Source organism: Narcine bancroftii, chromosome 12, assembly GCF_036971445.1.
Source record: "Narcine bancroftii isolate sNarBan1 chromosome 12, sNarBan1.hap1, whole genome shotgun sequence".
Taxonomy (NCBI): Eukaryota; Metazoa; Chordata; class Chondrichthyes; order Torpediniformes; family Narcinidae; genus Narcine; species Narcine bancroftii.
In genome coordinates, this window is record NC_091480.1 from 79,690,095 (window position 1) to 79,706,982 (window position 16,888).

Here is a 16,888-nt window from a genome sequence, read left to right on the forward strand (position 1 = left end):
GGCAAACATTCAATAAGGATATGCTAATAGATGCATTCAAGGAAGAAAATAATACGAGCTTCTCAAAGGACGTTTAAACAATCTCCGAGAATGTAATATAGATTTGAATACGATGAAGGAAATTATTAATTCCATTGTGTATTCAGAATGGGTGCTATTTCTGTTTGATAATACCGGCAAAACCGTGCTGTTGATAACGAAACATTCGGTAATTAAACGGGAGGGAAGACGGTTCGCCGTCTTAAACCTTCAGAATGTTTCATTGGAAAGATCTTGGATGTGTCAAGAGCATATTGAAAATTGAATCCATGATACTCTGTTTTATAATACCTTCATATTAGGGAAAGTGGCTATGCGGCCGCTTGAAAAGGCGAGATAAAAATAATTACAGGAGTAGGCATGTCATATATTACGACTAATATATCAGTTATTTCAATATTTTTCCTAACACGGGAGACACAGGCACATTAATACACAGAAATGCACGGTGGTGCTGAAAGAGGAGGAGTTGGGAAGTTGTCTGTCATTTTAGGAAACTCAGAGTGTGTGCTGCAATAAAATAATATGACCGCTGTAAACGTTTATAGGGTATAAATTTCTGAAGGTTAAGAATTGAACGCCTGTAAAACAAACACAGCAAAGGAAAAACTTTCAGAACCTATTAAATTCAACTCACAATTGGAGGTGGCAAGTGATTAAAAAGGTTGACTTTATATCTCAAAGAAAAGATATAGGAATTTTATTTTAAAGGAAGATCCGGCTGAATATTGAAGTGAAACCAATGTGCTTTTTAGACCCTAAAGCAAGCGACGCCCTCTTTTGTTCTACTTCCTAACCATTTCAGGCTGCCAGGAATTACTGCAATAAAAAGCTACACAGATTCTGGCGAGACGTCTGGCGCAGAAACGTTAGATCTGTTTACTGCCTTCGCTCAAGATTATTCCAAAGTAAAAATGCCCAATTCTTTACTCTTATAGATGGAGAGAATTCAGTTCTGAAATCGTTCTTTCTCTCTTTTCCCCCCTTGCTCTCCTTTACTGCTCTTTAGGAATTTATGTCGAGAGCAATCGGCTCCAATACTTTATACAGATAAGGTTCGTTGGCATCGTCCGCCTCTGTAGAAGATGATGGACCCAATTATGTTCCTTCGCCGCGATTTGAGGCGAATGAATTCTTTACCTCGTGTTGCTTTTATTCCACGACGCATATTTGCCAGTGTTATCACGTTCAGAATAATTCTCCCAGTCCTCAGTAGGTGGCAGCAACGTTCCACCAAACTCAAACCATGGCGATTCTCCACGCGTTTGTCCAGTAATAAGGGATTTAGTAGCGTTTATGCACTTAAAAAGTGTACATTTCCGAAAATATCACCTTTCTTTTCTGGCTCAGTCCCGTTGCGCAGAAACAAGAATAAAATGTCAGAAATGTACTTTTTAAAATGAGGCTCTAATCAGGAATTTGCCTTAATTGTGCCGACATGTTGCTTTATGAAAGTAACATCCGTGGAATGCTTTATGCCTTTTTTTTTATTTTCAAATGCTTTAGCAAGTCTTAAGAAGTTAAAGAGAGATGAATAGGGATATTTTCGACAGGAGAGCCAACAGCGCAAGACAATAAATGAAATGAGATTCATTGTGGGGAAATCGTGAGACTTGAAACATTTGGGAAATGTATGAAACCTAAGGTTTTCGTGATATTATTTTGTACAACTAGACTGTGATCTTTACAACCGCCTTTTATAAAACGATTCGTGCAATGGAAAAATAACTTGCTTGAAGGGCATGTTTTAAATGATATTATCATAGCTGGATGCTTACCTTCCAAAAGCATTTTCAGCCCCGTTAGATTCTCACGCTTCTGTGAGCCGAATGTATTGTCGACTGCTTCACGCGTATTGATTATTACTTGTGTGCCAATCTTCAAATGCAACAAGCCATAATCCCTGAAAGATGGCTGCATAGGAATCTCTTCCAATTTCTGTTTCATTCCTTCCAGGCCTAACAGATTTCGTTTTCAACATTTACACGATTTAACAGGTTGACAGCTTCAGTCTTATTTTGAGCAGCCGGGTTTATATTTTAGCCAAACGGCAGTGTTGTTTTGTTTATGGAATCAACAGTCGTTTAAAATAGACTTTGGACAAAATAGGACTGGCTACACCATCAGCACTGGGACCTTCTCCCAAGATGAAGGAAAAGCTTTACTCCTGCTGTGGACGTTATTTACCCCTTTCTGACCCCACTTTATTCCTTTACCTGTTTTGGTCTTTCACATTTTCCAGGGCTGTGTATATTGTTCACGGGCATCCGATGGCCCAGAATTTGAGCCAAAAAAAAAATCGCAGAATGTTTTACAAAGGAGCCGAGTGTGACCATTTTTGACGATAGTTTTATCGTTGGATTCTTTTCCTTTTTTACGGTCTATACCGACAGCCACAGGCAACTATTAATTCACAATTCGAATCATGTGTACTTTTTCTGCGTGCTCAAGGTGTGTGGTGTAAACATCTGTGGCCGCGGATTCATCTTTGTGGCTCTTTCTAGCAGGCACATTAAGCATGCGATCTTGAATTTCAGACAAGCCTATTTCGAAGATGTTTTCTCTTTCGTGTAATGATGAGCACATTCTGTTAATTTCAGGTTAAACTCCAGTGTGATGTTAATCATCCGCTAAATTATAAACATTTATCCCATTAAGGCGGCACAAGCGCACAGATATGCCATTAATTGAGTTTTATTTGGGTTATTCCGTCTAGTTGCACAGCAGTAGAAAGTTAAACGAAGCCTCACCACTAACATACAATAGAAACCACTTGCTAAAAGTTCTGCAACAGTGTGGTGACTGATCTGCGAACAATTTCGGTCTGGATTTGACTCTTGAATAGATTTGAAAATAATTGTTCTGACTCTGTGTATGATAGGTACTAGTTGTGTGTGTGTGTGTGTGTGTGTGTGTGTGTGTGTGTGTGTGTGTGTGTGTGTGTGTGTGTGTGTCTGTGTGTCTGTGTGTCTGTGTGTCTGTGTGTCTGTGTGTGTCTGTGTGCTTTTTTATAAGCCAGAGTTTACAGATTGCCTTTTTTTTTTCCAGATTAACAGCATTTGAACGCACACAGCCAAACATAAGATATGGAAGTGTGATCACCTTCCGATATAGTAGAAGCATAAAACGTAAAAGATAGTCATAGAGAGATTAACATTAAAACCACAAGAAATGGAGAAGTCCGCAATATTAGCCAAACATCCCAGAACCATCTAAAGCACGTCACGGCCGCAATACCTCATCATAAAACAACAATCACGTGGGTCTCCGCGGGCTGGACAGTGGCAAGTTGTGGACATTTTTTGTCATCAGATATCAGTTTCCTAAAAAGGTCCAAAATTCTTCAGCTAATTAGCCTGTTGTAGCAGCAAAAGAATCACGTTTAAAGCCAGGTAACTTTTGCGCGAATTTCGCGGCTTTATTGATTACGTTGATTCTATGTTGCACCAAAGTTGTATTTTTAAAACCCGTTTATCGTTTCAAATCGAATAATTTGTTCCGTTACATTGAATAACATTTCAGGTAAGTTGTGGACAAAAATGAACAATATACAATGCGCAACAATAGTAAACGGCTTTGTTAAAAATTAAATGGACAAGACGATATCATTCAGAAAGTTGCACTGTAATTTTGCGGAGTGGGGAGGGGGTGAAGTGCTGTTAAATTATTTTAATCCGAGCTAATGAAGCAGCAGGTGAAGGTATTTGGAAAGGACAAACTTTCGAATGGAAGCTATTTAATGATTGACGGAACAATGCAATTTATTCATTTCCACAGAGATATAACTTACCCTGAAGGTTAATTAAGCCTCTTTTAAAAGTAAATAATTAAAAAATTGTGAATATGTCCAGAATTGAACTCCCCTTTAAAAATTTATGAAATATTTCACCTTCTACATTTATTGAATACATTTGAACATCTTATTGGATCAATTGACCATATTCTACAGCTCATAAGAGATTAGGTTAAAAAGATGATATCTAAAAATCGCATAGAGCCGCACACAATAAAGTTTGGACCTGTTACTTTTCCGGCACGGGCATGTCCAGGTCCTCATCATTTGCAGTGTCTCCTATACGGACTAGAATCGAAACATCCGTATTTTCTTGTGCTATCTTTGCGCACTGGGAGGTTCTTGTAGAAAAACAATGTATTTAAATATCGTCAAAAAGATAGTCTGGCTAAAACAATTCGTGGGCAGAGAGATCAGTCGAAATACATCAATAGGTATATAAAGATTTCATGGACATTGGATTGATGCAATGACATTAATAACCAAAAGTTTTATTTGCACCTTACGTTTAAATAGCATCTAAACTGTGATGAGAGCGAAAAGATTGTTGATTTAGGTCAGACTTACGTCTGCACATGGATCATCCGAATGCCAATACAAAATACGATGTTTGTAATCATTAAAATATATGGTTAAAGGTATTATGTTTTGCCAGTTCTCTAGATGTTTGACAAAACAATTGAAACTTAGTGTTAACTTGTCCACAAAACAAAAGTATTGGGTCTATTGTATTGGGAAACGTTTCGACATTGGTATACTGGCTCTCATGTTAGTTGGAGTCTGGCAATATTTCCCAACCAATCGTCCCGAATAAATCATAACACTTAAAATTAGCATAGGGTTCACCATATTTCATTATTACTGCTTTACTTTTAGGGTTCAGTTGCAAATGATGGCTAAAAATATGGTCCAGGATCATCCCATTTTCCTTCAAGTTAACACTCTGTTTAAGAATGTAATATCAACTCGCTGATAAATAATTCTGTTTTAAACAGACAGACAGACAGAAAGACGGACAGACAGACAGAGACACCCACACACACACACATACACACTCAGATAGACACACACACACACACACACACACACATACACACTCAGATAGACACACACACACACACACACACACACACACACACACACACACACACACACACACACACACACACATTTTATAAGGTCTTAAGATAAAATAGATCCATAGCAGTCCATGTATATCCGCCCACACGTCTCCTTGCATATATTTCTACTTGCTTCTCTGAACTGCTTTCTGGGACTCATTACACTTGTAGGGGGGGGGGGGTGGGATGTCGGAAAACTAAAACAATCTTAATGACAAGTTTGATGTATACATTGTGAGCAAATAAGAAATGGACAATAATTCCTTTTTACATTAAATGCAGCTCTATATGCATGCTATATCGTTCAAAATAGTAAGCGGCCACAGATAGTCCACTTCTTAAAAACCTATATTTTACTGCTCCACACAGAGCGTCTCATAAAAGCAGTAACTGCCGTTCACTGCATGTTATAAACAATAACAGGCTGCGCTTTTATTGCGCTTTATAGTTCCTTAATCTCTTTCCTATAGTTCTCAAATGACTGTTACTGTTTCAGGGTCCGTCCAAGCTCCAGATAAAGGGGGTTATTAATAACAGGAAAACGGATCATTAAATTGTTAAATACCACAAAACTCCTTATTTGACATTAAATATAATTTTTTAAAAATCTCAAACAATTTGCATATGCGTGTTGGTGGACATGTCGCAACGCTGCAATAAGTTGGTAGGAAATATAGCAATTAGGTCCAAAGTTGATAGTAATTAGATTTTTGGTTTGCTACTGTACTTCCATGTCTTGTTGATGTAACTCTGACCTTTAAAAGGGATGCATATTCTCATTAAATGGTTTGGAAATTAACGTCTGACTCTCCATCCTCTACTTCACAACAGCAGAGATACTTCCCCTTATCAATCTTTTGGTGGCGTATGTATTTCATCTGTTGTAAAGCGGCTGATATCCCGGTAATGAACATGGTGGAATATATTAATCCGCATATTCCCCCCTCTCTATCTTTCTCTCATTCCCTCTCTCTCTCTCTCACCATTCCCCTTTCACGCGGAGCAGTGTCCGTACGGAGTAAGCAAAGCCAATAGGACGTGGTTGGGCTAATAAATGCAAATTATCATGAAAAGAGACGGCAAAATATGAAACAACTCATTTGGGCTGAAGTAAATCACAGAAAACTGTTTATGAGTGAACCTCCACGAAGATGTGATACCGGGATACTGTGTGTTGACATCAATAAGATGAAGGCTTAATTTTCCCAGAAAAAAAACATTGGCTTATTTGTTTGTCTGTTTACCAAACACTAAGTTGCTTCCGTTTAGCAGAAAAATCTAGTCCTTTCCAGATGAGTTCCTACTTTGTGAATTCGCTATTTTCCAAGTATAAAAGTGGGGACACCCTGCGTCCCAATTACTATGACTGTGGGTTCAGCCAGGAACTGGGCACTAGAGCCACCGTGGTCTATGGACCCGGCAGCGGGGGAAGCTTCCAACATCCCAGTCAGATCCAGGATTTTTACCACCACGGCGCAGCCACCCTCTCCACCTCCGCTTATCAACAGAATCCATGTGCGGTGACGTGTCACGGGGATCCCGGCAGTTTCTACGGCTACGATGCCTTGCAGAGGCAGCCAATTTTCGCCGCCCAACAAGAGGCCGAGCTGGTCCAGTACCCCGACTGCAAATCGACGGCGAATAGCCTGGGAGAAGAAGCAGAGAATTCAGAACAGAGTTCATCTCCGACGCAGCTTTTCCCGTGGATGAGACCGCAAGGTGAGACATGAGCAAGCAAGAACTAAAAGGGGATAAAGCAAGAATAAGGGGTAACGTCTCTCAGACACGGACACACTTTCTCTCTCTCTCTCACAAACAGACACAGACACAGACACACACACAGACAGACACACACACAGACATACACACACACACACACACACACACACACACACACATACACACACATAAACACACACACATTAAAACCCAGTAAGGTTCATTTCCTGAGCTAGTAAAGAAAAGACCGTAACTTTAGTGTTTTACGATTCTAAACTTCACTACTTGTAAATTACTTTATACTTTAATGATCCTGAAGGCATTTTTAAGTGTAGTATATTATGTGCTGTTTGTAGCTTTATTGCAATTTTATGGCGTATTTCTTTTCAAGATGTTGCATAATGTTTAATGGTGTTTCAATCTTATTGTAGTAACCCTGTATAACACTTACAGAAGCTGATCGTCTCCCCTTCTTTCTCCCCCCTCTCTCTCTCTCTTACACTCCCATTCTCTTTTTCTCTGTCTACTTCTATCTCTTTCTTTCTCTATCTCTTTCTTTCTCTACCTCTCTCTTCCTCTGTAACTCAGTAGCTGCAGGACGGCGCAGGGGGAGACAAACATACAGTCGCTATCAGACACTAGAACTTGAGAAAGAATTTTTGTTCAATCCTTATCTGACTCGCAAACGTCGGATCGAAGTGTCGCATGCCCTGGGACTAACCGAGAGGCAGGTAAAAATTTGGTTCCAGAACAGAAGAATGAAATGGAAAAAGGAAAATAACAAAGATAAATTTCCCAGCAGTAAGTCTGAAATAGAGGAAAGTCCGAAGGAAAAGGACAAAGAAGACGAAGAAAACGATTAACAATGAATTTAGCTAAACAATAATTTGACATAATAAGGAGGGGAAACGATAGGATCATGTAGACACATTTTAAGTAGTGCGGGTGTGAGAAGAAGAACAATTGTTACTGATTATTGTATGATATAAAACATTGTAAGGAAATGTATGAAGGTGTGGGCTAAAAGGACCGTTTCAACTTTCTACAGACGTATTAATGCCATTGTGTAATTCTAGCTATTTAAGTGAGTTCTTGTAAAGTATTTAATGTGAAGTTCATAGAATAATGTGCTAGCTTGTGTGTTGAAATACCATTGTAGTATATTTAAGCCGTGTGCACTACATCAGCTAATAACTATTAGCTTAAAAATCCCGACAACATGAAGCTGCCTATTGAAGCTTTAGCTATTTAGATTGTGTTATTGTTTACGGTTTTGGTGTATTTATAAAATTGTCTTCTTCAAGTTGGCATGTGCATAAGCAATATCTGTTTTTTAAATGAAGCGAGGGGAAAAATAATCCTTCGGTTTTAACTGTGTAAAAATCTACTGTAAAAGCGAATTGCAGTTAATGGGGGAGGCGCGGCAAGGGAGTTGTAGAACCGGTGATGCATTATTTGTTATACACCAAATCGGACTATTGTTTGAAAATGAAAAGCGGCGAAAAGAGGAACAATAAACTTTACCAGCAAATAACCCAATTGTGAAATGACTTGACTTTTTAACCTTTAAAAAAAATGAATTTCTTTGAATGAGCGCTATGGCGAAATCTTAACTGTGCGCGCGCCGGGTCAGAGGAGAGAAATAAGCAGATGGGTAGATGGATAATGTTGTGGAAAAGTGCACATTAAAATCTCAACAATACACAGCTATCACACTTGACTCGATTTGTCTTCGTGACTTTTTTATTACTGTCCTGTTAATGTTTGGAGTTTCCCTTCTTCATTTGCACCTACGATCCCTCCTTTCCTCCCGCCTCCCTCCCTCTCTCCTAAACCTTCCTTCCGTAGAAGCCCAAGTTGCAGTCCACTCTGCAATATTTGTGGCTCATGTAGTGTGGGCACACTTTCTTTTTGTTTGTGTATACCTGACCATTCATAAATGTTCTCTTAGAAAATAGATCCCAAAGTCTCTCCTCAGACCAGGGATCAATATTGAGATAGATATCGATTATAGGAACTTATGGCATGCTTTAGAAGAACATCAACGAGCCAAAAATTTGCTGTTTTGACAAATGTTTTTTTCCCACTGTAATCTGATTCCAACCTGCAGAAAACGAATCGATTTTCTTTAATTCCTATCTAAATAATCGATTAGCCCAGCCTATAAACTAAACCCGGCTGCTCCCTGCCTTATGATTTAAAGTTAGTTGCATTATTATTTGGATGCGGGAATTTTTTTTTGATTAGAAGATTTTTTTTAAATCAACCAAGGAAGCAATGGGTGACCCGATTCTCATTGGCCCGTCGTGTCACGTGCCACTATCACGTGCATCGGGAGGAAAAAAGGGGGTTCTTTTGGTGTAAATCTGGACTCTAATTCCGTAATATATCACCGTACCTCGTAAAACCGACACTGAAACGTCCCGGCCTACAAATCACCGGCCAAATTATGAGTTCATTGTATTATGCGAATGCTTTATTTTCGAAATATACAGCCGGAACTTCTGTTTTTCCAACGGGGGTATTTTCCGAACCAACTTCTTGCGCCTTTGCCTCAAACTCCCAGCGGTCGGGCTACGGCTCAGGGTCGGCTTCTTACGCAGCCTCTGTGCCGGCTCTGTACAGCACAGCCAACAGCCTTCACCATCAGACTCCGACCATGTACACGTCTCCATACGGCCTCAACGCCAACTCCTTTAACATGCACTGCTCTTCATTCGATCACAATATCTCATCAATGATGTGCGGCGCCGGGGAATCCTGCAAGCAGAGTTGCAGCAAGTCGGAGCAAAGAGAGGCAGATCCGCAGTCGGAGAACTTCCGGATCTACCCTTGGATGAAGAGCTCAGGTATGTGAAAAGCACATAAAATGAAACCTCTTAGAAGAATCGTCAATGACTTTATTGCATGAGGGTGTTGTTTTCATTCATGACGTTACCTAAATAGGGGTATAAAATTCAATGATCTCCCCCCCACCCCCCCCTCCCCATCAGCAATTAGGATATAGTAGCTCCTTGTTAGAAAAGGTCGGTTATCTTAGATCAGAGTTAGGATGCTTCACATTTGGCCCTTTATATACAAACATATTTAAACATGAAACAATTTTGATCTCCTGCCGCTTGAACAACCTTTGTTCTTTCCCAATAAGAAAAAGACAATGATCGAGGAATATCTCCCGAGATGCATGAACCTTTTTCTTTATTTCCCCTGAACTTAATTTAAATTATTTGCGATTCTGCCTCGCTTCAAAGTTTTTTTTCCCGGGTTTACGAGTCGCAGTGTGCTGCTGGGTGCTGTGGAATTGGTTGGAAAGAGAGGAGATGGGGGAAATGTGGGAGTGGATGGGACGAGATATACATCAGAGTAAGGAAGGGTGTCAAGATAACAAAAAAACCCAATGACCAAATATATCCAGGTACAGAAGAAATACGTAAGTACAAAGAATAAGGATGATCTCGCCTAGCGAAACTACTGCGCCAGTGTGTATGTGTGCATATGCAACCTTTAAAATGTGTGTCTGTGTGTCTGTGTGTGTCTGTGTTTGTGTGTCTGAGAGAGAGGGGGGTTGCCTGTGTACGGGTGCGCGCGCGCGTCTCTGTGTGTGTGAGGGTGGGTGTGTGCGCGCGCGCGCCCGCGCATTTGAGTGTGTGCGTCTGTGTGTCTGTGCGGGTGTGTGTGTGTGCGTGTGTGTGTGTGTGTGTGTGTGTGTGTGTGTGTGCGTTGTTTCAGGGTGTGGAGATGGCGAGATTGGGGCGGAGATGGATGGGCGCTGTTGCTTCTTACTTCGGGTATCCCACTTCAGTAGTCAAGCAATCCCGGACAGTTTCTGCATCTCATCCGCGTTTATTTTGTCCCACATATCCGTGAACAGCAAAGCGTTAATAAATTTGGAAAGTGCTGCTTTCCAACACAATATGTGGCGACAAAGTGTACCATAATGTTATGCTTTACAGCACCTTGTCTAGCTACCCGTCAGTTTCAGGTTACATAACATTCATTCACTAAATCCAGAAAGCTCTGAGAATGTAGCACAATGACCATCCACAAATAGATTAAAGCTACCTAACCCAATCTTAAAAGTAATTGAAATTTAAAGTCGACCCGTTTATGATATGCATATATGACAGCCAGTGCAGTTCAGTTAAACATTGTTCAGTTAAACATTGTAAATGCTTCCCTGTAAGAAGGAAGTCAGACATTCTTCATCAGGCATCAACACAAACTTTATATTGATTTAACTCTTAGTTTCCGATTGCAATTTATTGGTACCGGCCAATTAGAAATTCGGGGTAAAATGATGAAATTCGCGACAATTGTAAAGCGCCGGAAGGGTAAATCTAATGTTTAAAGGGATGTGAATGCTTTGTTGGTGATTTTTTTTCTCTCTGTTTCGCTCTCTCTTTTCGATACATCTGCTCGCTGGTGTTCCCAGCGTCAGACAGGAAGCGGGGTCGCCAGACTTACACCCGGTATCAGACCCTTGAGTTGGAGAAAGAGTTTCACTTCAACCGCTACCTCACCAGACGAAGACGCATCGAGATTGCACACGCTCTCTGCTTGACGGAAAGACAAATTAAGATCTGGTTTCAGAACAGGAGAATGAAATGGAAGAAGGAAAGTAAAGTCACCAGTCCAACTGATGCAAGCGAGGAAAAGCAAGAAGAATGAAGAAAAACTTCTAAAATATTAGACCATAATCAATGACTTTTCAACAAATGAAGGAATTTGTTCCGCATTTCTTAACACTGAAACAGAATACTACCTAAATCTGTAACTGTTTGACTTGTAGTTTGTATTGTACAGATAGAGGGAATAACCCGAGTCTATATTGTACAAGTTATATATAGTATGTGCATTAGGCTTTCTGATGTGGTGAATTGGCCGTTACTGTAATTAGCATTAATATACCATGTGTATTTAAAGGAAAAAAATTGTCAGTGACTTTATATTTGTTACTGTATTGATGTAATTTCTTGTTAGTATGTTTTCGGAAAGGAGTTGTGTGTAGTCATAACCCGTGTACAGTTTATCAGTGTCTGTTCCGTATAAACTCATGCTGTAGTTAAATATATAAAATCGTGTCTGGTGAAAATGTTGAGGGTTACTTCTCTGTACATTTTTTTTAAATTTAAGAATGGACCATTTATGTTTGTTGAGTTGACACGCTTTCCCATGAAGGATGTAAACTGTTCTGTGAAATAAAATTAGGACACATTTTCGTTATGATGCTTCAAGGTTTGCATTTTACGCAACATTTGCACTTACACCTGCAAATGAGCAGAAATATCTATCAGTTAAGATGTAGAACGACGACATTAGTTTAGTTCAGCCTGAATTTTGAGCACTACATTTCTGAAGCCAAATCTCCAAGTTAAACAGAACCACAACAGAAATACTGGTACATAGCGGAAGTGTTTATGGAGGCAGCAATTCTAAAAAAAAGGCACAAAAAAGAGCACATTGAAAATTGGGTCAGGGTTGGAATCGTATATCAAAGTACATTTGTAACATTCCTCAAATGATGCATTTCATAAAATATATACAAATCTAATTTACGCATCTAACATTATCGTGTCCTCGGTAAAAATGTTGTTACTGAAGAAAGAGGAGTGCATATTGCATATTTTATCTAAAAAAAAGCACCATTGAATGAAAGAGTTGGCATCATTTTTCGGGGGTGCAGAAACCATGACGTTTTCTGAACATTAATTTTCCGCTTTGCTATCAATAATCGACGATTTGTTGTTTAGATATCTTCATCTGGTGTCTGGGCACAGTACGTATTGTAAAATGAAAGGGCAAATCCACCCTATTTGCCGGTTTAGGTCGATTCATCCTCGCTCTTGTCTTTTGTAATTTGGGATGCATAATTTCCCCCTCCCCCTCCCGAATCGATCAAAGAAAGTCTACTTCATGATACGAAAGGAACAGTGATATTATTGCAAGAAATATCACGATTACATTTAGTTTTGGGGAAAGTAATTTATTTAATGTGAAAATTGGCCTTTAAAACGTGCCCAAGCAAATCCTATTGCACTAACCACGTTATTTGACGGTTGAAAACTCAAATAATAATTGAACAGTACATTTGTTTCACGCAAATAACGGAAACGCAGTAGGAACAAGACGAAAACAGTTTGACTTTTGCAAAATTATTTTATGTGTGTAGCGGTCTTTCCCCCCCCCCCCCCCCACGCAGAGCCACAGAGGTTGAGGTTATGCATAAACTAGGACAGGATTAAGAGGCAATCCATGTAAATCGCAACATTTTGAAATGAAACATATAAGAAGAAACATTCTTTTTTTGTCATTCCGCTTCAGCTCAAAACATGGCGGCGAGGGGGCCGGTTGTTAGTAGTCATGAAGAAATGCAATAAATTCCTTGTTGTTTTATGAAAATTTACAACTTTGTGATAGAACTTTATGAGTGCATCGGTCCTTCGATTGGCCGTTGCCGGTCATGTGGATAGCAACCGTGAACATGAACTTTTTATGATTTCCCATGTGAGTATATTGCAGTATTCTTTTGGCCACCGTACCTTGGGTCGGTTCTGTGTTCTCCTCAGGGCTTCTATCGTTTTTTTTTCAACCTTTGGTAGTTACTATTGGAGCTGAAAACACACATACACACGTATACACACATATAAAGTAAATACGACTTTTTTGTTGCAATCTGCCACTTGTCTGCCGGTTAGGAATTTCCAGCAATGGATGCAGTGGCGCAAATCTCACTGATGTGGATGATATCATTTTTCAAAGAGGTTCGAATTCCGAATTCCCGTGTACATGACAGATCCATGAATCCCCACCAATCTGCGGGTACAGATTAAGCGACGGCTATCAGTTTGGGACAACGCTGTGCGTGAGAAAAAAAAATCGCGCTGGTTCCAACGTGAGAAGGGAAAGATCGAAACAAAATCTAAGATGCTGCTGCCAAGGTAAGGTAGATATTAGCACCTATTTTTACAATCGATTCCTTTAATATTCTGTTCAATAATCAGCGTGCAGAACATCAGCGGGGTTAAAAACACGGAGTCATGAGATATTTGTTGACGTGAGTTTGAGATCGTGTTTGTTGCATTTTTTTTAAAATAAGACTATGTTTGGAGAGTGTGGTGTGACACTGTTGTAGAAGTTGTTTCTTTAATGTAAATGGAAGACGTTTGGTTCTGGGACTGATTTGTTTTCCACAAGCTTTCCTGTTTTAAAAGTCCGCTGTACAATCCCGTCACCAATTATTCAGTGTAAATGCTGCGCGTTGACAAATCTGGAATTGTGTTCGGGGACAAATTCTGTTAACATGGTAATATTAAATGAGCTTTCGAGATTGTTGATCTTTTCTCGTGGGTCGCTCGACGCGTAAGCAATTTTATCTTGTGGAGCATTGAGAATGGGCAGAATCGCCGAGAGTGACGCACAGACGTGGTATCATTATATTGAAATAATGATATTTTCTTCTATTGTGCAAGATGGTTGTCAATAATTTGTTATGAGTTGAGCGTCGGTTTTGAAATTACAAGTTCAGACCTTCAGAATATGCGACAGGTCTTTTTTTTGTTAGAGGCATTAAGGTTTCGGCTTACATCAATAGCGGAGGGTTGTAAGATGATATAATATAAGATGGCGTTTAGATCGCCGTGGTTTAGAATGTTTAGCAAGCAAGAGCTCAAGCAGTTGTGCAAAATATAGATCCACCAGGTTTTTTAAAGTTGGGGGGGGGGGGGCGCAGTGGGAGTGGGGCGGCGAGAATAGATTTGTTGCTTTCTGCTGCCACCTTGCGTTCTAATGGCCTGGAGAAGGCAAAACATAAGAAGCAAAGTGAAGACACTGCATTGTATCTGTAGCATATGAAAAAAAATTGATTTTCACATAGGTGCCCCGAAGGTATACACACACACACACACACACACACACACACACACACACACACACACACACACACACACACACACACACACACACATACATGTGCACACACATGCACACAACACACATACATATATGTGCACACAAATGCACACGTCATCTCACTTTTGTGAGTTTGCATCAACGTGTGTGTATATTAATTCAAAAAAAAAGAAAAGCAATTAAAACAACATAAATATGTATTTTTATTATTAGTCTCTGCTTTTCAACGGGAAAAATAATAAGTTGATTTCCTTTAATTCTGTTCCTATCATTGATAGGAATCGACGACATGAGTTTTGCAGTGTGTCCTGTTACCCATTTCATTTAAACATAGATAATCTAACTTCATAAAGGAAAGGTGTAGGATCTTGCAATCTTTTTGCAGTGTTGTCGTCGAAAGCAAATGCTGTGTGTTGGCGTCTCTCATCCAACGTTTGACAATGTGATGACATCCAAATCGTAGTAAATGAACATAATTGAAAATTCGGAGGGTACCGAAAAATTAAAATTCGCGTTCTATTTAAGATCGAATTTAAACTTCTGTGAGTAGTTTGTAAACTGATACCATTGGAGTAAACTCCTTGTTACAACCTAATAGTAGCAAGTTGATAGCATGTACTGAATTTGCTGTTTTCTGGACTGAAATTGAATTGTGTTATGTACAAGGGCTGCTATTTAAAAAGTAATCAGATCTGCTGCAAACGAACTTCTGGCTTTAATGTTCCACCAGTTGTTATTTTCGCACCTTTCCGTCCTCGCACCTTGAAAAAAGGTGTTAATCCCCTCATGTAGATATATTGAAATTGATAACAAAAAGTAAATTACGATTTTCAGTAGCTAGAAAAAAGATCTCAACCGAAAAGCGCACAAAAAGAAATGCGTTACCATTGCATTTAAATGGGTCTAAACCAACAGTTACAATTTAAATGAAATGTTTTAGACGAGATTTATTTCAATGAAAACTCAGTTTTTGGAAACTTGTGCATTGAAATAGTCACAATCTTATCACTTTTGATCCTTCTCAGTTCTGTTTGTATTAGGCTTGTTTGTTTAAATATATTAAATGAAACCGAGATTATTCAGATCGCACGTTGACTATTAACAATAATACCGCATGGCCTTCAACATACAGTGTAGCCTCATCTTAACAAAATAAAACGATAAAAACAATTCAATCTAACTTTACAATGAAAGGATGCGCATTGGATATATTTGTTCAGAAGGGAAACAAATATATTGCGTTAGGTAAAGGCAAAAGCATCAGATAGCATTTGATTTCAATCTGGTTCTTTATGTGCTAATATAATTTGATTAGCTGCAAAACGTGTGTACACTTCACATCCCCAATGCTCTGTTTTAAAACAAGGGGATTGATATAGGCTCTGGCTTTGGTTTGCATCCAGACATCGTCATTTCAAGAGACGACATCATGTTCGAAATCTTTTTGACAGAGAACTTTCATGGCGTGGTCTCGAATTATGTTTTCTCGCTCTGCTAAAACAGACTTGTTTCTAGAACAAGAAAACTTCCGTCGCTGAAAATGGATGACAACCAGAGGGAAGCCTTTCTTTAATTTGTGCCATGTGCTCACCAGCCAGTTTATGATTCTTCAAAACAGATGTTTGAAACCAGGAAGAGGTACGATCCAGAAGAGCTGCTAAAAAACATCCTAAGCCCCATTACAAACACTCTGACACTTGTAATATCCAATAATTAAAACAAATAAACAACTACACCTTTAAATATATTTATGCGTTTCAATATAAAGTCAAAATGCCCAAATGTCCACGTTTTTTTTTAGAGATCACGATCCCATAGATGAACACATGTCTGTAGACTTTCAAAATAAAAAAAACGCATGGTGAATCACACTAGTCCAGCACGAATGTACGCATGCACAGCTACAATAACCGCATTTACAAAAATACACAGGACGAAATTCATAATTAAAATGCAAAAAAATATTTTATTGGCACAAGACGCAGTTGAAGAGTGCGGTAGAACAGAATATCTAATGTAGAAAATACAAGAGCTATCTGGCACTTCTCTTTCAATTACTGTATCGGTTTGGGGGCAAAGCACAGTTCCAAAATCACCCAGTAGCTTTGAAGTATTGAACCTAAGTGATAACAGTTCTCGTACATTCATGGTTAACTGCACGGAACAAGTCTCAAAAGCAGCACACTTCTGCGAAAAAAGTTTATATTTAAGAATCGCTGTATTTTACCGGTAAATACTGTACAGTACATGTCGCCATTGGGCCCAGATACGTTGTTTTAGAAAGGCGACCGATGTTAAAACGTTTCGG

At 39.2% G+C, this 16,888-nt stretch overlaps 2 protein-coding genes across 3 annotated transcripts; both read left to right on the plus strand.

Moving 5' to 3' along the window:
• Nucleotides 1–6,245: 6,245 nt before the first annotated feature.
• hoxb8a (homeobox B8a) lies at nt 6,246–8,206 on the plus strand. Of its 2 annotated transcripts, none has more exons than XM_069907056.1 (2): nt 6,246–6,672; nt 7,261–8,206. In XM_069907056.1, the coding sequence occupies exons 1-2, from the start codon at nt 6,246–6,248 to the stop codon at nt 7,533–7,535; spliced, it is 702 nt and encodes a 233-aa protein (XP_069763157.1). In that variant the 3' UTR covers nt 7,536–8,206. The 2 variants fall into 2 exon arrangements, with proteins under 2 accessions (XP_069763157.1, XP_069763158.1); XM_069907057.1 differs by having other exon boundaries at nt 7,264–8,206.
• Nucleotides 8,207–9,049: 843 nt separating this feature from the next.
• hoxb7a (homeobox B7a) lies at nt 9,050–11,895 on the plus strand. The gene is made up of 2 exons (XM_069907058.1): nt 9,050–9,521; nt 11,105–11,895. The coding sequence occupies exons 1-2, from the start codon at nt 9,122–9,124 to the stop codon at nt 11,338–11,340; spliced, it is 636 nt and encodes a 211-aa protein (XP_069763159.1). The 5' UTR covers nt 9,050–9,121; the 3' UTR covers nt 11,341–11,895.
• The last annotated feature ends 4,993 nt before the right edge of the window (nt 11,896–16,888 follow it).